Source organism: Phoxinus phoxinus (assembly GCF_949152265.1).
Source record: "Phoxinus phoxinus genome assembly, chromosome: 6".
In the NCBI taxonomy this organism is placed as follows: Eukaryota; Metazoa; Chordata; class Actinopteri; order Cypriniformes; family Leuciscidae; genus Phoxinus; species Phoxinus phoxinus.
Genome location: NC_136881.1, coordinates 37,496,986 through 37,519,554, shown reverse-complemented (window position 1 = coordinate 37,519,554; position 22,569 = coordinate 37,496,986). Strand labels below are relative to the sequence as shown.

At 36.4% G+C, this 22,569-nt stretch overlaps 1 protein-coding gene and 2 long non-coding RNA genes across 6 annotated transcripts; all 3 read right to left on the bottom strand.

Moving 5' to 3' along the window:
• Positions 1-7,004: 7,004 nt before the first annotated feature.
• On the bottom strand, positions 7,005-9,868 carry LOC307000874 (uncharacterized protein). Its single transcript, XM_079616804.1, has 2 exons — positions 9,794-9,868; positions 7,005-7,889 (listed from the first exon to the last, which is right to left on the bottom strand). The coding sequence occupies exon 2, from the start codon at positions 7,880-7,882 to the stop codon at positions 7,352-7,354; it is 531 nt and encodes a 176-aa protein (XP_079472930.1). The 5' UTR covers positions 7,883-7,889; positions 9,794-9,868; the 3' UTR covers positions 7,005-7,351.
• Positions 9,869-10,395: 527 nt separating this feature from the next.
• On the bottom strand, positions 10,396-13,297 carry LOC307000692. 2 transcript variants are annotated; one of them, XR_013798060.1, is made up of 4 exons: positions 13,231-13,295; positions 12,334-12,381; positions 12,107-12,153; positions 10,804-11,931 (listed from the first exon to the last, which is right to left on the bottom strand). It is a non-coding gene; the product is annotated as an uncharacterized lncRNA (long non-coding RNA). The 2 variants fall into 2 exon arrangements; XR_013798059.1 differs by lacking the exon at positions 12,107-12,153 and having other exon boundaries at positions 10,396-11,928; positions 12,332-12,381; positions 13,231-13,297.
• A 3,473-nt stretch (positions 13,298-16,770) lies between these two features.
• LOC307001117 lies at positions 16,771-20,691 on the bottom strand. Of its 3 annotated transcripts, none has more exons than XR_013798163.1 (3): positions 20,538-20,691; positions 18,901-18,980; positions 16,771-18,115 (listed from the first exon to the last, which is right to left on the bottom strand). It is a non-coding gene; the product is annotated as an uncharacterized lncRNA (long non-coding RNA). The 3 variants fall into 3 exon arrangements; XR_013798164.1 differs by lacking the exon at positions 20,538-20,691 and adding an exon at positions 19,094-19,182; XR_013798165.1 differs by lacking the exon at positions 20,538-20,691 and adding an exon at positions 19,094-19,182 and having other exon boundaries at positions 16,771-18,112.
• Positions 20,692-22,569: the final 1,878 nt, after the last annotated feature.

Here is a 22,569-nt window from a genome sequence, read left to right as displayed (position 1 = left end):
GTAAGTTTTTCATCTTCAAACCAAACTTGGGCCTTCATCCGACAAAGTTTAAACCTCGTCTGCTAGCGTGCTTCCCATCATGTTTTAGGCCAGTAAGAGGAGAGAAGACGGTCTTTTGTGGCTGTTCGAACACATGAGCGTTTAGCTAGGATTTTTCCATTGGCCTTAGGGTAGGCGATTGGTTCCCGAATTTGTTGTTGTTGTTGTTATGCTGGTTGAACGTCTCTTCATGTGCATGTGGCCCAGCTGATATAAAGCCACTGTCATACAATTAAATCTTATTATGCAATATTAATAAATGTTATGTTATTAATATCTGTAAATTGAAATCACGCTTTTCAAGTTAACATTTTCTGGGTTCTCTTGTTTTTTAAAGCCAGTAAATACATTTTCATGTTTGGGAGAACAATTCCTTTAATGCAGTAAAATTAGACTCAATTAGTTCAACAATAAACATTTAAGTAAACAGACAGAAAACAATGAATATTATTAATTACAGCTATACATGAAGAATCATAAATCTTCTCATCCAGCACAAAGTAATGACACACATGAGCCATTTATAAGACCCAAATCAATTTACTTCAATTCAAATCAATGCATTTGTTAATGGTTATGAAAACTCCAGGAAGATATTTGCTGTTAAAAGCATTATATTTTTGGATGAACAGGAATGTTTGATTTCAATTATGAGTGTCTGTAGGATCCAGGCTAGATAAACACACACACACACGCAACACAAGCTCAAGGCCAATTATGACGCTACTAGATCCTAACTTCTCTAATGAAATCTGCCCATTCCATGCTTCTAATTTTCCTAATGAGGCCTTGGCTGATGCGGTAGGTCTCGTTCACATCGAAGAGTCCCTGCCCTAAGTGATGAGTCACGTAAATCCTGTGAAACCATTTGTCATCATAGTCTGAATCGACTGAAACAACAATACGATCTGCGTTACTTTCACGCACATCGTGGTCGTAGTTCCTAGTAACAAGATGAGACATGTTGCCCGGATGGTGCAGGTTGCCCACTTCATAGTACGGTAGGACAGAATCAGGAAGAATGCCTTCCCTGTTATGGAACAGATGGAAACCAAAGTCTTTATGTTCTGGGTCGCATCCTTGTGCAATCATATTGCCGTCGTCATCAATTTCAACACATTCATCAGCAAACCACCACAGCAGAGCGAGACCATGTCTGGGATACGGCTGGCCAAACTCTGTGTCTCTCAGATGGGACAGTTCATTCAGTGTTCTCAGTCGCACCATTCTGTGTCTAGAAAACAGACAGAGAGAAAAAAGTAATAAATAGGACTGCACTACAGTGAAAATTACATCTGCCTTGACTTTATCTCGAATATATATTAGCCTATTGCTTGTGTATATTACAAGTATGGCGGCGTAATATGTAGCACCCTATATTTAATTTATTAAATGTAGGCTATTATTTTCATGTTTGGGAGAGGCTAAAATATTTTTTACAAATGTTTATAGGCTATTATTTATATATTATGTAGGCTATTACTAATATAATAATACATGTTTTTTCATTTAGAGGGACCAATGGAGTACTAAAATAAATGTCGTTTATTTTCCTTAATTTTCCTGCACTACAAACTTTAGTTCAAACTTTTGTCCTTAAAGAACTCTGAAATTAGATGTAATATTTCTGTCATTTGCTTTCAGCTCGGCACATAGCCTATTTAAAATGTGTTCTGTGAGTATCTTTTTTTTCTATCTTTTCAGATAATCTTCATACAGATGAAAATGTAAAACAAAGTTAAACTGCACCAAACACAGATCCTCCAAGAGTCTGACAGTGAGCTCAACTCTTCATGTAGTGAATTGTGATATTAAAAATAAATAAAATAAAATAAAAGGAGATAAAAACCAAATGTAGCCTACCTAATTATTTAGGCCTATTTTGTATTATAATATTTTACTTTACAGCCAGTTTCAATCTAGTCTGTTTTATTGGACTAACAAGTGGACCCAGTAGGTTTCATTTCTCAGTATGCGCTACAGTTTAGTCTGGGACTACAGAATGCAAGTCGGAGTGGAAATCGACCCAAATAAAAGCAGTTTGGCGTTGTAAAATAAAGCGTAGGCTATTTAAACTCCGGCACCTGGCGTAAAGATCAAAATGATCCTAATATGTGATTAAAGTTGGTCTTATTAAAAAAAAAAAACAATACAAATCAGACAAACAGAATAATACCTTACCTTGTTCACGCGCTGTGAGAAGATCTGCATCTGTGCAGCGCACGCGCTCCTTTTATTCTTCATGTTTGTGTTGGGAGGTGAAAAACACACGTACAGAAACTAACACTGGACTTTGGATGATTCATGGATGATTATAAAAGAGGAACTAAACTAAACTGTGGAATGTCAACCTAGATTTGATTACGAAATAACTTAAATAACCCTCTAAAACTAAACGAATATAGGCTACATTTTGTTACAACAATTAAAACGGGTACAATTTCTTGGATTTAGTCTTTAGTTGGGGGATTTTTTTTTTTCTTGTTTCTCGCCGTGTTATTAACAGATGGTTTTGTTATTGAATGAGTGTTTACTTTCTGTACTGCAGAATAGCTGGGAAAGTGAAACTAAAGCAGACTGACAGTAGGCTGGGTGTGTCTATTGATGACAGGTGAGGAAAAACACTTAGATATATTTGTACATTCATAGAGGCATAGTGTCATGCAGTAGAACTAATATTAAATGTTAAAAAGTGTTTACAATCGCCATAGGCCGCCGCCTATATGTCTCACTGTTTTTCTTGGTTATTTAGCCTAGGTTTATTTTTGAAAGTCAATTTCTGTATCAGACACTTATAAATGCGGAAATGCAAATATATAATTGTTACAGAAATAAAAATGTTAGTTGTTGCTATTGTTTTTTGATTCAGCTTAGTCTTTTATGAAGAACTATTTACTTTCTCTAACTGATGAAGAACAGGGGACCACATGGATATGCCAAAAGACATCGATACGAATTCGTTCAGCATTACTAAACACAGAAAAATACAAATGAAAAGCAATCTAAATGTGTGGAAACTTTGCGATCTGAACACGTCATCAGTAAACAGATCCTCTGTCAAAGCGAGTGTTCATGTGTGTTTGAGTGTCAGATGCCCCAACCCGATCTCACCAAATGCGTTTATATAGCACGCAGTGTGTTTATCGTGTAATATATACGCGAAAATGAGTTTTTACGTGCATAGTATACGCATGGATAGCACATGGTTGGGTTTAGGGTGGGGTAGGGTGCGTGTGTATTATACGCTTGGGTAGGATTAGTGGTGTGGGGTGCGTGTGTATATCACGAAATTAAGTGCGTATCATATGCACGCGCAAAACTGCGTATCATATCCACGTAAAAACTCATTTTCGCGTATAAATTGCACAATAAACACACTGCGTGCTATAGAGAAACAACACTGACCCTCGTAAACTCCAGCAAAACACGCTTCTTCTGCAAGCATCCATTATAAAACACTCGCCAGACATGCAGACATATTAATAATAATTCATTACATTTATATAGCGCTTTTCTTGGCACTCAAAGCACTTTACATAGGGCAGGGCAAGAGGGCAGGGCATGGCGGGCGGGTTGAGGGGTTTGGAGGGCAGGCGGGTTGAGGGGTTTGGAGGGCGGGGGGATAGAGATCTCCTCAACCACTACCGATGTGCAGCACCTGATGATGCGACGGCAGCCATATTGCGTCAGAACGCCCACCACACACCAGCTTACTGGTGGCGAGGAGAAAGTGGTGAAGCCAATCAGTATATGGGGATGATTAGGAGGCCATGATGGACAGAGGCAAATTTGGCCAGGATGCCGGGGTTACACCCCTACTCTTTCAAAAGACATCCTGGGATTTTTAATGACCACAGAGAGTTAGGACCTCGGTTTAACGTCTCATCCGAAGGACGGCGCTCTTTGACAGTATAGTGTCCCCGTCACTACACTGGGGCGTTAGGACCCGCACAGACCACAGGGTGAGCGCCCCCTGCTGGCCTCACTAACACCTCTTCCAGCAGCAACCTGGTTTTCTCAGGAGGTCTCCCATCCAGGGACTAACCAGGCTCAGCCCTGCTTAGCTTCAGTGGACAACCAGTCTTGGGCTACAGGGTGATATGGCTGCTGATGTTCAAATATCCTCGTGAAAAAATACAATGTTAGGGATCACATAAATGCTGTGAAACCTGTTCCACCTTGAGTCAAAGGAAACAGTAATGTGGTCAGTGTTGCTTTCATCTGCCCATCCTGTGTATTTCTTAACACTCACTTGTTGAGCTACAGGTTGTATGTGTGTATGTGTGTGTGTGTGTAGTGATGAACAGAAGCACATCAGTGTGGAAAGAGAATGTTATGCAGAAACGCATTAGTGCAGGTGACGGTTCATGATGGGATTTACATTAAATACTTTAGATTCGACTGTATGATGGGTCTGTAAGCCCGACTCAATCAGCCCAATGCAATCGAGGCATCCAATCAGCGGGTGAAGGAATGCGCATTATTGTTTGATAAAATAAAATATTTTTTTCATATTCCCTCGTTATTTCATCTGACTCCATAAATGAAAAGATTTTTATAATATCTGTGCATCATTAAATGTGAGAACAATTTATTATGTCTGGTAAATGTATCATGCCAATTCCATAATCAAGTCAAAGATAATAAATACAAAACATCAATTGCTCTGGAATAAAGAGAGAGGATGTGAACCTGACATTTAGAAATGCATGATGCGGAGTGCCGGCATCCACTCTGCATCATGGGATAATAATTTGAGTTACATTAATCGCCCCGAGCCTCTTGTTGCATTTCTTTAGACAGAATCTTCCTTTACAGGGAAACATGTGCTAGCAATGGGAATTTCCATTCAGAGGTTACACCTTTTGAGAGCTGAAGGCCATTTACCTGGAAGACGCGCTCTACTGTGTGCAAGATATTTCTAAACTCTTGAGAACAGGAACAATCATCAGAAAAGGAACGCCATTCCAGACCGGAAGTAACTTTTCAGATTTTGATTAAAGATTACCACGGCAAACAATTTTTTTCTTTGTATTAACTTGAACGGATTAATTGTTCACCACAAGACTAGTAATATGTGCTAACACAGTAAATAGGGTCAATTTTGATTTCATGTCGACTTTAATTTCTCAAGACTTACAGGCCTATGTTACATTCTCACTCATATCCAGAGTTCTGTTTGCTTGAAATCTCCACACTGATTAACACGCTTCAGTGATGATGTATTTTTGTAGGCCAACTCACATGTAAGTTCTGTTATGGAAATTTTACTTTTTAATGAGTTCTCTTACTTTTATATGTGTACAACTTTTATTAACCTTGAAGATTCATTTTTACTCATAAGCATTTAATGGAATATAATCAAAAGTAATCAGTAAAGATATGTAACCAAGGTTTTTTTTTAGATTTGTATAAGTTAGAACAGGCTTGGAGAACAAAATGTTCACTGGGTCATGTGAGGGCTGACAATGTGTGCACTCCAAATAACCTTTTGTGCTTTAAGTGTGAAGATATGTGTGTGCGCAGTTTCGATCATCAGTTATGATCTGCTGCTAAAAAACAGGAAACTTTTGCTGACATGACAGTATTACTGGCTTGATAAAAATAAGATTGGACATGAGACCATGGGCACATGAGCACATGAGACCATGAGCTAAGACGTCTAGGTTCAAGGTAACAAGGTTTTTTTTGATGTGTTAGGGTATATAACTTGGTCGAGGGCACTAACTCTTTGCCTTCTCATACTTAGACACTGTCTGTATGTTGAACGCCTATTTTCTTGCAAGAAATAAAATACTTTGTTTAATCATTTGAGAAACGACTTTGTCTCCTTCATCCAGGTTTTAATATTGATAAATTTCCACGACAGTTCACATAGCCCTGGTTCCCCCGACAAAAACCCAGTAGGATTTTTCCATTGGCCTTTAAAGGCGATTTGTTTTGTTATGCTGGTTGAAAGTCTCTTCACACCCTGATAGCAATCACTAAGTAAAGTGGTCTAAATGTATTTATATGTGTATGTATATATCGTCTGTGGAAGCGTAGGATCATAAAATGTTCGTCCAATCATTGCATTTGGTCCGAATGCAGTTTTACGATGTCCTATCTACCTATTAGCATGTATTTCCATATCTCTGCACACCTACTCACTCAGATATCACACGTCATCAGAGTGTTTAATGCTATGAATTAGACAGACGTCAGTCACTGAGCAGCGCAAACAAAACATCATCCTCCTTTTACAGTTCCTCCTGAACCAAAAACAACCAGCTGATGCTGCGTTCACTCATAACTACTGTAATTTGGAAGAGCTGGAAACCCATGACGTTATACGCGGAGCAGTTCGTGACTTGAATTTATGTGTTTCCACTGTATGTCAACGCTATTAGCACTGAAATGAATCTGCAGCTGTCAGGTGGTACAGGTCAGAGCTCTTTAAGCTGTTTGCTAATTATTATTATTGTGATGTTGTGTGCTTTGAGACATGAGGTAATAAAACGCAATCTCTCATGACGCTTTTGTTTGCTCTGGCTGTACGTGTTTTGAAGGAGTCGTGGCTTTGGAGACGCTCTGAAGGGAGGGTGGGATCTTACACTCGCTATTAGAATTTTTGCAAATATTTTTTTTTAGCTTGTGTTCACCACAGACCTTATTTTAGGCATTCAACCAAAAACCCAGGACGCTGGAACCGGAGGTGCTTTAATGCTACATTGTTTCTGGGTTTGGGCCTATACAAAAATACATAATCCCTGCAAAACTCTATAAGCATGAGATGATCGACATGAACGTGCATGTGACCCAGCTGATATCAGTGTCATACAATTTAATATTAGTATGTGATAATAGTAAATATTATGTTATTAATAACTGTAAATTGAAATCACTCTTTTTACTGGAGTGAATATTTTCTGGGTTGGCTTGTTTCTGAAAGCCAGTAAATGATGACAGAATTTTCATTTTTGGGGAACAATTCCTTTAATGCAGTAAATTTAAACAGTTAATTAAACAATAAAAAAGTAAACAGACAGAACACAATGCATCATATTAATTACAGCGATACATTAAGAATCATAAATCTTCTCATCCAGCACAAAGTAATGACACACATGAGCCATTTATAAGACCCAAATCAATTTACTAAATTCATATCAATACATTTGTTATTGGTTATGAAAATTCCAGGAAGATATTTGCTGTTAAAAGCATTTTATTTTTGGATGAACAGGAATGTTTGATTTCAAATATGAGAGTCTGTAGGATCCAGACTACATAGATAAACACACACACACACACACACACACACAACATAAGCTCAACGACGACCACGCCGATTACGGCGCTGCCGAATCTTAACTTCTCCAATGAAATCTGACCATTCCATGTTTTGAATGATCTCAATGAGGCCTTGGCTGATGCGGTAGGTCTCGTTCTCATCGAAGAGTCCTTTCCCTAAGTGATGAGTCACGTAAATCCTGTCAAACCATTTGTCATCATAGTCTGAATCGACTGAAACGACAATACGATCTGCGTTGCTTTCACGCACATCCGGGTTGTAGTTCTTAGTAACCAGAGGAGACATGTTGCCCCGATGGTGCAGGTTGCCCACTTCATAGTACGGTAGGGCAGAATCAGGAAGAATGCCTTCCCTGTTACGGAACGGATGGAAACCAAAGTCTTTATGTTCCGGGTCGCATCCTTGTGCAATCATATTGCCGTCGTCATCAATTTCAACACATTCATCAGCAAACCACCACAGCAGAGCGAGACCATGTCTGGGATACGGCTGGCCAAACCCGGTGTCTCTCAGATGGGACAGTTCATTCAGTGTTCTCAGTCGAACCATTCTGTGTCTAGAAAACAGACAAAGAGAAAAAAGTAATAAATAGGACTGAACCACAGTGAAAAATACATTTGCCTTGACTTTATCTGGAATATATATATTACTATAGCCTATTACTTGTGTTGGCTATATCACAAGTATAGTGGCGTAATATGTAAGGGATAATCCAAGGCTAGCTGTGCATTAACAATTTTAATGCACGACATGGAGGCAAATAATGTGAAGTGGAGGGTTTCCCTCGCGAAGTGTATTAAAATTGTTTAATGCACAGCTAGCCGTGGATTATCCCGCTTATACCATGGTCATTTGCCAGCATTGACAATTTAAATCTGTTATTGTTGTTTGTAGCGCAGTATTTGACCAGAAGGGTAAAGTCGCCACTATGGCTTCTTAGATCTACAGCCGCTTTGAATCAGACTCACACAGACATAGTGTGGAAGATTACATTTACTTGAATGAATGAATTGATCATATACACGTAATATATAACTTGTATGTTAACATAACATGTAACTCCTCCGAAAAAATTGATTAAACCATCAGTTTTCAGACTTTCGTGTGAAAAAAGCGTCAACACACTGTAAATTAAAGATTTATTGTGCACTTTCGTTAGATTCATTAAACAAAATCGGATTTTTTACAAGTGAGAAATCAATGAGATGCGCTGCACTGACGGACAGCTTCTGCATTGACACAATTTCTTTCTAAACCTAGTGATTTTATTTATTTATAACATATAACATTTATAATGTTTCATATTTATTCAAAAGAGAAAAGCGTGGAAAGAATGTTGTAGGAAATGGTTAATATGAGCCAATAAATGCTCCTCTGCCGCCATCTCCAGTGGTATTCATAACTTTATAGATAGAGATATGCATATCTGAATGGGTCTTTTCAGCATCTCTCTCTATTAACAACGAAGCTGTGAGTTTAATTACTTAAAAATAATGATGTAACCGTTGCTGAGAAATATATTATTTTCAGTAGTGAAGGTATTTTACACAAAAAGTTGCGGTCAGCCAGCGTTGATAAGTTTCTGTGCTCCTGAATGTGTGTGCGCAATCTGCGAGTGATGAATAATATACCGGTATGTGTGTGTGCTTCAATGTAAACAGCGCGAGTGATGTTTGTGTGTGTGTGTTTTTAAATAAATGTTTATTTTAGGCTATTAATATATTATGTAATATGATGTAGCCTAATAATACATATTTTTAAATTCAGAGGGACCATAATAGAGCACCAAAATAAACCAGCTGTCATTCATTTCTAATAAATAATTTCCTTAACAATTCTCCAGCATATTGACCACAAACTTTAGTTCCTTGAAGAACACTGAAATTAGATGTCATATTTATTTCATTTGCTTTCAACTTGGCACATGTTTAAAATGTGAAAAAAATCTTCAGAATGTTTTATATTTTCAGATATTGATCATGTGCACTGGATACAGATGCAAATGTAAGTTAAACTGCACCAAACACAGATCCTCCAAGAGTCTGACAGTGAGCTCAACTCTTCATCTAGTGAATTGCTCATCTGTACAGTTTTCTAAAGAATAAAAAAAACAAAGTAAAAGGAGACAAAACCGAGAACCAGTAAAACAAAATGTCATTATTTAGTCAATTTATTTTATTTTAGAATCTAGTCTGTTTTATTGGAGCAACAAGTGGACACAGTAGGTTTCATTTCTCTTTAAACACCCACAGTACAGCCCGTCTGGACTACAGACTGCAGTCGGAGATATCGACGCAAAACAGTTATCGACGCCACATCTGTTTGACGTTGTTTAATAAAGTAATTAAAAGGTACCATCCGGCGTTAAGTTTAAAATTATAATATCTGTAATATAATGCAATAAACATGTGTCTAATTAAGAAAAGGCTATATACAAATCAGCTTAACACAATACTGTACCTTGTTCACGCGCTTTGAGAAGTTCTGTGTCTGTGCAGCGCACGCGCTCACTTTATTATTCATGTGATGTGTGCTATGGTGGGCGGTGAAAAACACACAAACTTGGACCATAATGCATTATTATCGAGAAAATGTTATGTGGAACTAAACTATTTAGCCAATAGCCTAGACTTAGCCTATATAGCCTAGTTAACCTAAAGTTGAAAAACAAATAATAGACCCGTTTACGAAGTAGCCTAATGAGAAGTCCAGCAATGAGAAAAGAAAAAAAAACTTTTTTTTTTTTAATAGGCTACTTTTTTTTCTTCGTTTCTTACAGTTTTGAAAATAAAATATCGTATTTGTTGTTTGTTATTGAAGGATTGTCTACTTTCTAGAAGAACAGAAGAATAAAAGTGACTGCATGTATTTGTACAGTTGTGCAGACATGTGATATGGGGTGAATAAATAATAAACATTAGTTCTTCAGGAGGGAGGGAGGGAGAGGTCAGCTGACTAGGTAGGAAACCGAAACTGAAGCAGAGAGACAGCAGTGGGCGTGTCTAAGAAGATCATATGAGCAAAAACACACTGCACCAGACACACACATGAAATCATATTTTAATTTTGATTTTAGCCTATTACTCTTTTATTTGCCATTGCAGTAATTTTTTATGTCCATGCTTTTTGGGCATTAATGTAAAAAAAAAAAGTTTTTGCTCAACATCACAGGTCTTGATCTTGACATCTAACAATTAAAAACATACAATAATATCATCATTTTGACAATCTATTATATTTATATCAATGTCTTGTTGCATCTTTAACACATTTTAATTATAGCATCTTTGTCCCTGAATGCTTTATTAATAACAATGCATATTTGCTGATGTCACTGAACCAATGAAATAACTTCTCTAGTAACACACACTAGTTGCTCTACAGGTTGTACATGTGTGTGTGTGTCTGTTGCTATAGTGATAAACAGAAGCTTATCAGTGTGAAAAAGACACATGCAGCTGAGACAGTTCATGAGGGGATTTACATTAAATCTACTTTATTGTTAACGATATAATGTCAGACATTTATATTCAGATTTCATTACATATTATTCATATTAAAATGATCAACAGAGTTAAGATGTATATTTCATCACACAAACAGAAATTTTGGAGATTTGATAGGCTACTACACAGGATATATGAAATATGTCAAATAATAACCAACACAACAAATATGAACACAAGAGACGCTTAAATCACAAGATAGTGTGAGGATGCAGAGTTATCAGATTAATATAAAATCCTAAAGTTTTACATTTGGTCCCTTTTGGTCGTTTTCATCATTGCAACGATCATTCAAAAGAGACATGAACGCTCAACATCGTATTGTAAATAAGTAAAAACAAGCATTTATGAGTATTCAAGGTACAGCTTTCGAAACAAACAAATAGCTGTAAATCAAACTGTATTTTTCTTAAAAATTACAAACAAAAAGGCAAAAATGACCAGCACAAAAAGCAAAAAAGCAAAAAGCCAAGCGCAGCATGTACAGTCATCCCAGGTTTGGTGTGACCTTTGACCCTGCAGTGACTGTAAACCTGTAAACTGCGAGTGTCTGTTGGATTGTTCATGGAAATGCATCTGATAAGGATTCGGATCATTCATAGTTTTGTTGAGGAATTCTGCACGGTTCAAACTTTTAATTTCCTTCATGAGTTCAATGCTAATGCGGCAAGTGTGGTTCTGGTCAAAGTTCAGCAGATCTGAATGCTGTGTCACATAAATGCTGTCAAACCTGCTCAACCCTGAGTCAAAGGAAACAATAATGCGATCAGTGTTGCTTTTATCTGACCATCCTGTGTATTTCTCAGTGACGTAACGTGGGAGTGAGTCAATATTTTTCAGGTTGCCCACCTCATAGTACGGGAGATAAGAGTAAGGAAGAAGTTTATCATTATTATGGAATCGGTGGAAGCCAAAAGCTCCATTTGCAGGGTGGTAAAATGCCTTCATCCTTTGATTGGAGTCAATCCAAACACATTCATGAGCAAACCACCACAGCAAGTTCAGACCGTGTCTGGGAGGAGGCTGACCAAACATGGACTCTTTCAGATCAGACAAATTATTCAGGGTCCTCATCGTGTTTCTGCAATCCTGCTGGAAAAACAAAATGTTCACTCACAGAACAAAAGGTACAAAAGCTATCGCTGGGGCAGTACCCTTTCAAAACAAATTTTTTTATATCTCATTTACCCCTAAAGGGTGCATTTTATATTCATATTCATTCTTTATTCATATGCATATTCATTCTTTATTAGTAGTTTAATGGTACCTTTTGAAAGGATACTGCCCCCGTGACAGCTTTTACAGCTTTTGTACCTTTTGTACTAATAGTGTAAAGAATAGTTTTACTCCAATAATAGTGTAGTTCAAAGAAAGGTTTGTAATAATAATAAATAAAATGAAATACACCATTACAGAACAATTGCATGTAAAAACCAGACGACCATAAAAGAACATTAAAAGTTTTGGTAAAACACATCTGCTGATCACTTACACTGAACTACAAGCAGACTCTTGCAGAGTTGAGGGAGATGAAGGGTTAATCTGTCGTGACACGCTTTTGTACAAGTAAAAACAAGCAAGTCCAGATTGTTCAGTTTTTTTCCCCCATTCATATTACTTAGTAATGGATAAAAATATATAACCCAAAATTCTAAAAATTAATAAAGCAAAATGTTCTGACTCTAAAATACTCGTTTACTTTCAAAATGGTGTTATGCAGTAGCCTGGCTAACGCCAGACCCAATTCTCGTTGAGACTTGGGTCTGGGAACCACATGTGCATTTTCTCGTATTTGAGGCGTGGTTTACGAATGCGCCGGCGCCGTTTATTGGGTGCTAAGAATGTCTATCAAATGCGCCTGTACGTAGCTCATAGCCAATCGTTTCCATTATACAAGATGACGTATGTAGAGAAATGGTTTAACGCCAAACGCTGCTCTTTTTTCGAAATAAAATTGCGATCTAAACTACTTAGAACAATATCTAAGGCTGCATCAAAAGGTAGCTTCGCGTCTGCTGCCATGTTGACTCCATAGATATAAACAAACTGCTTAGTTGTGTCGCAAAGATGTCGTCATCGTCTTGCTGCTCCCTCCCCGTTCTGTGATTGGTTCCCTAAACGAGGCGAAAATCAGGTCCATGGTTTCCAGACTGCCTTTCAGCGAGAATAAAATCGCGCTGCGCAAAGGCAGTCTGGGGAAACCCAGGCTAGTTATGCAGTTCAATTACAATAAAAAATATTTAAATAGTTTTCTGGCATGTACTCAAACAAAAATGTTGTTCGCAACGAGGTTTGCAATGCTTCTGATGTTAATAATTGTGGTTTAATAGTAAAATAATAAATGAATAAATATCTGCTAGCCTATATGAACTATTTAGAAAATGAGTCCACCTCACCTTGTTGAAGTGATCCTCGCTCTCAGACACGTCTTTGTGTGAGTCGTGTAAAGATCTGCCAAACTAATGCTGTTTCACGTCAGTGTCAGGGGAGGAGAGACTCCACGGGGAAATATTTGGTTGGCAAATAGAGAGATGGGTAAGAAACATTCATAGAGGATTTGATTAATTACTCATACAAATATAACGCCATGTCCGTGGGTCTATCTAGAAATTAACCGTGTCATGTGCCAGTCTGCTGTTTAAGTGATTAAAAAAAGTGATTTGCTCAAATTAATCATACAAATAAATCTTAACAATAATTAATAATAAGCTCTCTGTGTTGCTTTCATTCAAAAAAAATGGCTTTTTAAAGTGGGGTCAGGTGACAGATGCACAGTATAAGTGTATGAATGAACAAACTTCAGGAAAAAGTATTTTATTACACTGAAACACTCACTTGCACCTGGTTGGGCAACTTTTTTTTTCTTTTCTTTTTTCTAGAGATACTCAACTAAGCGTGAAACTTGTGCCAAACAGCCCCAGACTCCCTCACATTCTTTGCACCGGTTTTCTGATAATGCCTACTGAACAAGAGGTTCATTTACACAAACAATGAGAAACAACAGTTCAAAGCGTGAGTTTCCAACACAACTTTATTTAAGACCAAGCCAGAGAAACGACATATACGATTATAACAAGAGAGAGAACTTGAATAATAGAGGCGGGAGAAGAGAGGCTTTAAAAAAACACACACACACAAAAAAGACTTAGAATCAATTGAACCAATTTCTTCAAAAACAATCGCTCGAAACTCGAGGATATCTGCTGGTTAAAGTCACGTAAACGCATTCTAATCGACATCTAATCAACTTTAACTTTAATGTAGGCCTATCATAAAAATGATCTGATGTCAGTTGTTAGCCCATTGTAAAACTGCTGACCTTTCAAAACATCAGCCTCGATCGCTGAAATCTCGTCAATTAGTCAGTTTGATACAGTGTTGACGCCAAGTAAACAAGTTTCACACTGGTTTGGCTACTTTTCCCAAAAATAATAGTTACTTTTCCCAAAATGAATCGATACTTTCCTTAAATGAATCAACAATATTTTTTCCAAAGTGAATCGCTATTTTTTCAAAAGTAAATCTCTACTTGTCCAAAAAGACTCTTTCTGTAAAATGAATCGCTACTTTTTCAAAAGTGAATCGATACTTTTACAAAACGACTCGCTACTTTTTCTAAAATGAGTCGCTACTTTTACAAAACGACTCGCTACTTTTTCAAAAGTGAATCGATACTTTTACAAAATGAATCAATACTTTTTCAAAAGAATCACTACTTTTTCAAAATGAATCGATACTTTTTCCAAAATGAGTCGCTACTTTTTCAAAATTAATTGATACTTTTACTAAATTAATCGATACTTTGCTTAAATTAATCGATACTTTTTCCAAAATAATCACTGGTTTTTTTGAATGAATCGCTACTTTAAAAAAAAATTATCTCTACTTTTCCCCAAATTAATCAATACTTTTTCAAAAAGAATCGATAGTTTCCTTAAAATGAATCGATACTTTCCAAAATGAATCGATATTTTTTCCAAAGTGAATCGGTACTTTTTCAAAAGTGAATCTCTACTTGTCCAAAAAGAATCTATACTTTCTGTAAAATGATTTGCTGCTTTTTCAAAAGTGAATCGATACTTTTACAAAATGAATCGCTACTTTTGCAAAAGAATTACTACTTTTGCAAAAGAATTACTACTTTTACAAAAGAATCACTACTTTTTCATAATGAATCGCTAAGTTTTTTCAAAAAGAATCGCTACGTTTTTCAAAAAGAATCACTACTTTTCCCAAAATGAATCACTACTTTTCCCAAAATGAATCACTACTTTTTCAAAAAGAATCGATAGTTTCCTTAAAATTAATCGCTATTTTCCCCAAAATGTATCTATACTTTCCTAAAAGGAATTGATACTTTTTCCAAAATGAATCGCTATTTCCCCCTAAATTAATCGCTATTTCCCCAAAATGAATCGATACTTTCCTAAAATGAATCGCTACTTTTACAAAAAGAATCGATACTTTCATCAAAATGAATCGCTACTTTCCCCAAAAATTAATCGATACTTTCCTTAAAATAAATTGCTACTTTTCCCAAAACGAATCGCAACTTTTCAAAAGTGAATCGCTACTTTCCTTAAAATGAATCGCTACTTTTCCCAAAATGAATCGCTACTTTTTCAAAAGTGAATCGCTACTTTCCTTAAAATAAATCGCTACTTTTTCAAAAGTGAATCGTTACTTTCCTTAAATTGAATTGCTACTTTTTTCAAAAAGAATCGCTACTTTCCTTAAAATGAATCGCTACAATTTTCAAAAATAATCGATACTTTCCTTAAAATGAATCGCTACTTTCCTTAAAACGAATTGGTACTTTTTCAAAAAAGTATTGCTACCTTTCCCAAAATGTTTCAAATGTGAATCAATACTTTCCTTAAAATGAATCGCTACTTTTTCCAGAATGAATCGATACATTTGAATCGCAACATTCAAAATTTTCAAACATATAAATATATATACATTATATTGTTGGGACTTATGGCAAAGTAATTATAGACAAGTTTACATTGTTAAATTAAAATAACTAAATCACACAAACACAAGTCAATGTTTTTTTGAGTTTTAATACATTCTTTTTGTTTTGTATACGTCAAAGAATAAGCACAACAATTGACCGTTCGCAAAACCCCGCCCTCTAACGGTTCTCGTCCAATCCTAGCTCAGCAACTGTAACTAAGGAGAAGGACCTCCGTCAAACATTCCGATTTCAGCAAGATAGTGCAATGATGCGCCTATGGCAGTGAGGTCTGCACGGGCTGAAAACTTGCTGTATTTTATGATTGCTTGCAACTATTATTAAAAAATAGGCTACATGTACAAACACCGTTTCACTACGGCACTGCGGCCCCTCATCAGTCAGCAAACAAGAGGAAAAAAAGAGAAAAAGCACGGACTTACTAATTACGAAACTTTGATGTGGTTGAACATGTACACAGTCACAAATTCCTCTGGAACTCAAACATTAAACTTCAAAACAAAGTTCGCGCAGTTGCACAACTATTTACACAAATATATCCTTCTCAGTAGGCTACGAGTTATGAATGAAGAGAACAGTATCGAGAGTTGATGGTTTCAGCGCGTCCTCTGATTGCAGTGTTGTGACTGAAATAGCGCGCGCGGGAGCACATGCGCAAAACAGTTTTGTAAAATGATATATGATCAAATAAAAATGATTGATATATAATGTTACAAAACTGTTTAGTTCATGTGCTCCCGTGCGCTATTCTGTCTATACTTTCTGTCGTGCCCTGGAGGATATGTCTGCTGCATTACTCCAAAACCAATCACTTAATGTATGGATCTCAACCCAGCCATGTGTCTGGTTCTCAATTGTTTGACGGGCGTAGTAACAATAACTAAGGGGCGTGGCTTTTGCGAACGGTCAATTCTGAAACGAATTTTTTTTTATTTTTTTTTATTTTTTTATTTAGCTTTTCGTAAACATTGATAACAATCACAATATGTTCTACAATAAGTGTCAGAAACAAAACCTCCCCCCACTTTCATTCATATATGTTATAAGTACAAGTCATACATATAGTACTCCAAGAAACTAAATGAGTATGTATGTGACTGACTGCATAAATATATATAAACATATGAGGAAAAATTTAATAAACAAATAAATTAATAAAATTACTTTGAAAATGCATACTAATAATATATACATACGTATACATAACATACATGTATATATTTAAAGAAAACTATATATACCTTCATAATTATACATGTATGTGCATTATATAGATTTACACACCCCATATACCCACACAACCACATTCATACACCCGCATGGCCAAACATACTTGCATACTCATACCATTATGAAACGAAATTACTATAAATCAGGGCGTAACTGTTGAAGACATTGATTAGAGTGTGTCGCACAATATTCAGATTAATATTAATATTGATTCTTATAGTTTTACATTTGGTCCTTCTAAATCTTGGATTTATTTACATCATTGCATTGAACCATTAAAAAGAATACAGTGGTAAACATGCATTGCTCAACATTGTATTTTATTCTATATAATAATAAACATGTTAATCAGCTTCAAAATGAGCTAGAATTACAAACAGCAGTGGATGAAAACTATTTAAATGTAAACCATAACAAGAGAGCAGCAATGAGCAACAGTAAAATAAAGACGCGAATCAGCTCATTTTCACTCTGCACTGGCTGAGGTGTGTATGACGGCCTCGCTGGGACATAATTATTATCTGCGCTGGACATGTCTATGGACACATACTGAGGAGGATTGGGTGAATTTGGGAGGATTCCTCTGAGGAATTCCTCACGGCTTAAACCTTTAATGTCCTTCATGAGTTCAATGCTAATGCGGTAAGTGTGATTCTGGTCGAATTTCAGCAAATTTATGTGCTGTGTCACATAAATCCTGTCAAATCTGTTCCCCCTTGAGTTAAATAAAACAATGATGCGATCTTTGTTGCTGTTGTCTGAATTTCCTGTGTAATTCACAGTGACATATTCAGGCAGTGAGTCGGTGATGTGCAGGTTGCCCACCTCATAGTACAGTAGGTCAGAGTAAGGAAGAAGTTTCTCCCTGTTATAGAATCGGTGGAAACCAAAAGCTCCATTTATAGGATTGTGGATGGCAACCATACGACTGTTGAAATCAATCTGAACACATTTATGAGCAAACCACCACAGCAAGATCAGACCATGTCTGGGAGGAGGCCGGCCATACTTGGACTCTTCCAGATCAGACAAATTATTCAGAGTCTTCATCGTGTTCCTGCAATCCTGCTGGGGGAAAAAAACAGTGCACTTGTAATGCAATACATGTTATAATATAATGTTTTTTAACATTAAATATACAGGAAAAAATGCTAAATGTAAAACCAAGAAGCAACATAAATCAGTTCATCATCATTCAGCACTTCAGTTAAATCAGTTAATTTCATCATTATTAAATCTGCAGAATTAGACCTCCTGTTATTCACAAAGTTATGTAAATCCCCTGCTATTTACATGTTCATTTATTAAATATTTGGGCTAATAGTGATGGGGGATTCAGCTACAAATAAGAGTGTAGGCTACACTCAGCTTTGTTCAACAAATTTGAATCTATTCAAGATTGTTTTGACCAAGACCAAACAGCAGCCTCGTATATGTGGTATATGGAGACTCTACACTCTAAAAAATGCTGATTTGTTTCAACCCAAATTTGGGTCAAATATGGACAAACCCAACCGTCGGGTTAACATTTTTTATCAAAAAATTTAACCCAACGGCTGGGTTTGTCCATATTTGACCCAAATTTGGGTTGAAACAACCCAGCATTTTTTAGAGTGTATAGGCGTGATGGTTTTTATACTCTACAAACTGTACAATAACACTACCCATAACAGAAAACAAAATAACATTTAAAAAAAAAACACAGTTTAGTATGTATTTTTTTAAGCCACAGGAAGTAAACCACCTTACGTTGTAATACCTATGTCATAATACACATTTGTGTTCCTCATAAAGCACATATGCCAGGACAAGGGGAGCTGGCTCAAACACATCTACAGAAACTGATTACTTACAAAGAGCTGAGAAAAACTGATCCTTCGAAACGATTGCAGAGAGACGAAGGGTTAATCTGTAGTGCACTGATCTACCATTTCTGTAAAAGTAAACATTTCAAAATCAATTAAACACACACACACACACACACACACACACACACACACACACACACACACAAACATAAAAACATAAAAAATAATACACCTTTACCTTGTAGTGATACTAGACCTTACTAGAGCTTTGGCACTGACTGCCTCATTTATATGGCATGATAACAGCGCATAGTTGCTGATGTCACTGAACTAGTAACATAGTAACAGGAAGTACTCTAGAGGTTTTACGTGTGTTGCTGTTTTGATGAACAGAAACTCACAATGCAGAAAGCGAAACCCATGCAGAAACACAGACTGTTCATGAGGAGATTTAGGCTACATTTAAATTAAACTAATGTCTCACTCATATTCAGATTTCATATTGTAATAAATCATTAAGAGATAATAAATCATCAAGAAAATAATCATTAATGAGCATATATTTATAATTGTATTTAATATCATAGATTGTATTAATTATCCAAATAAGCCATTTGTCCAAAAACGGACCAAGCTGCAATACAGAGCTTCATAATTCAAAACAAACAGCATAAAAACTATGTCTGTGTTTAAAATAACCATGCCTCACTCCCTATTCCCTGCATTGCTTCACTAATATAGTCCGCTTGAAGGAGTGAATGAAAACGAGTGTGTGAATTCGGACACTGAGTGCGCTGGAAGCTCTGCCGCTTTTGCATAGTTTATTCTTGCTGTTTAATAATTAATTGAAACATATGAAATATGAAAAGATTAGTCATGGAAACTAGCATCCATAATTAAACAATTTAGTAATAATTTAAAAAGCAATTTACACTTATGATATTACGCTGTAGCCACATTGGACCAGCGGTTTGGGAATGGATGGATGGATGATTCGGATGATTGAAGAGTTGCCAAAAGCTCCATTTGCAGGGTTTCAGAAAGCAATTATATGTCCATTGGAGTCAATCTGAACACATTCATGAGCAAACCACAGCAAGACCAGAGCGTGTGTTTGACCAAACCTGGACTCTCAGATCAGACATTATACAGGGTCCTCATCATATTAATTCTGCTGGAAAATAAAATGTAAAGAACACGACTGGATTTACTCTAACAATGGCACACTTGTAATGCAAAGAAGAATATTTTTAATATCAAACCGAAAAACTGCAAAATACAAAACCAAAAAGAAGACGAACTCCAGTTAAATCAGCTCATTTCCTCATCGGTGAACTCTGCAGAATTATTCAATATTTGGGGTATTTTGATGTGGTTTTCAGATCAGCTCAACTAACATTAATCCATTCAGCAGACTTTCTCTCAATATCAGAACAATAAAGTTTGTGGAGTCCTAGACTATGACCGAAACACATCTGCAGACATTGATCACAAATATAAGAACAAAAGCTGAACCTCTATGAATCTTGTAGCGAGATGAACAGTTAATCTGTGAGTTGGAGTAAAATGTTAAAATAGTCAAATAGAAGGAAAGAAGTCCATTACAGGTAATTTCTGATTCATAATTTATGTTTTTAAATTAATAAAAAAAGGTCTCTCAAAAGGGACTATTCAATGCTCACCGTGTCTCTGATAATTCTGCATTTGAAAAAGATTGTTGTATCCAGCTCCTTATTTATCAGCTTCCAGAGAGTCTCGTGTGAGGTCAACGGTGTCCTCAATAATAGCAATAATGATCAGCTATGAGTGCATTAAATGAATCCACCCTGCAGAAGTGATGGGAGTGTAATATTGTCTTTTGAGGGTGGAGCAAAGATCTGCAAACAGAAACTGATGCTGCTCCATGCCTGATATTTGCATGAGCAGAAGAACTGCAGGATAATGTGTGTTAAGTGGAATAAGTTTGGTTTAATATTTTTGGCATTTCTTTCCGTTTTTTTTTTTTTTTGCTTCTCTTTTAACACTAAAATCATATTGTTTGTTCCAGAAATACTCAATGAAGAATGAGAATTTTGTCAAACTGACCCAGTGTCCCTCATATTCTCTGTAGGCATTCGCAAGGACATCTGATAGCCTATATTACACAGCTATCAAAAGAGATGCATAAAAAATAATAAAAAACATTCGAAGTAGGAGTTTCCAAAATCATTTTATTGCAAACTAAGCCAGGGAAATCCCATATTTGATAAAAAAGAAAAGAAAATAATAAGCAAATGAGTCAACATTTGTGTTAACCAGAGACATAAGATGACAGAGTCTTTCTGAAAATTCAATTCAAATGAACCAATTGCTTCGCAAAATGAATCTTCGAGCTCTCGAAACTCCGCACGCCGACGACATCTGCTGGTTCACTGCAGTTTACAGGACAAACATACTCAGCAATGCTGTTGACTTGTGAATTTGCACATGGTTTGTCTTAAAGCATATTAAAAACACCACATAGATATAAACAACATTAAAAACGTGATTTTCACCACAGGGGGACTTTAAATATAGCCTTAGCATTAATGGGAAAGCTAATAGCCTATAAGTTTACACTTTAAGTTATATCCCACAAACACACAAGTCAATTGTTTTCGAGGTTTATGGTGACAATTCTATGTTTGAAATATGTCTAAATAAACCAGTACAACAAATATAGACACAGAAATGCTTAATTACAACAAATGTGACGGGAATGTGTCTCCTAATATTCAGATTAATGGTCGATCAATATGTTTTTTTTAAGTGATCAATTTTTAAAGTTGTACCTTTGGTCCCCCTTAGTCTTAAATATGTTTGTACATCTGCAGTAGCCTAAATAATTAAAATAATACAGTGATTATCATGCAGTGCTCAACATCAAATCTTAGATTTATAGAATGATAAAACATATTTATCATAGATTATTCATTTAGCATACACGTTTATCAAGACAATCAAGATGAAAACAGCAAATATTAGCAATAACATCTTCAGCACATCGCAGCATTTTGCACAGACATCCTCGATGGATGAACGTGAGCTTTGACTCTGACTCGGTTCACTCACTGACGGAGCTGCAGACGGAACCTGTGGGCGTCTGCAATGCTGTTCTATAATCTGATAAGAATCATTCAAAGTTTTCTTGAGGAATTTGTTTCTGCTTAACATTTTAATGTCCTTCATAAGTTTATTGGGAATGCAGTAAGTGTGATTCTGGTCAAAGTTCACTGGATCTGAGTGCTGTGTCACATAAATCCTGTCGAATCGTGTGGTGGACCAGTGAGATTTAAACGAAACAATGATGCGATCTGTGTTGCTGTCATCATCTGAAAGTCCTGTGTCATCCTCATAGACATATTCAGGCAGTAAGTCAGGGCCAGGGGTGTTCAGGTTGCCCACCTCATAGTACGGTAGGTCAGAGTAAGGAAGAAGTCCTTCCCTATTATGGAATAGACAAAAGCCAAAATCTCTATTTGCAGGGTTGCAGAGAGGAATTATACGACCGTTGGAGTCAATCTCGACACATTCATCAGCAAACCACCAAAGCAAGTTCAGACCGTGTCTGGGAGGAGGCTGACCAAACATGGACTCTCTCAGATCAGACAAATTATTCAGAGTCTTCATCGTGTTCCTGCAATCCTGCTGGGGGGAAAAAAAGAGTAAAGAACAGGACTGGTTTTACTTCAACAA

Excerpts from the sequence above, each read along its gene's own strand:
- LOC307000874 (XM_079616804.1), bottom strand. The coding sequence starts at position 7,882 with ATGGTTCGACTGAGAACACTGAATGAACTGTCCCATCTGAGAGACACC.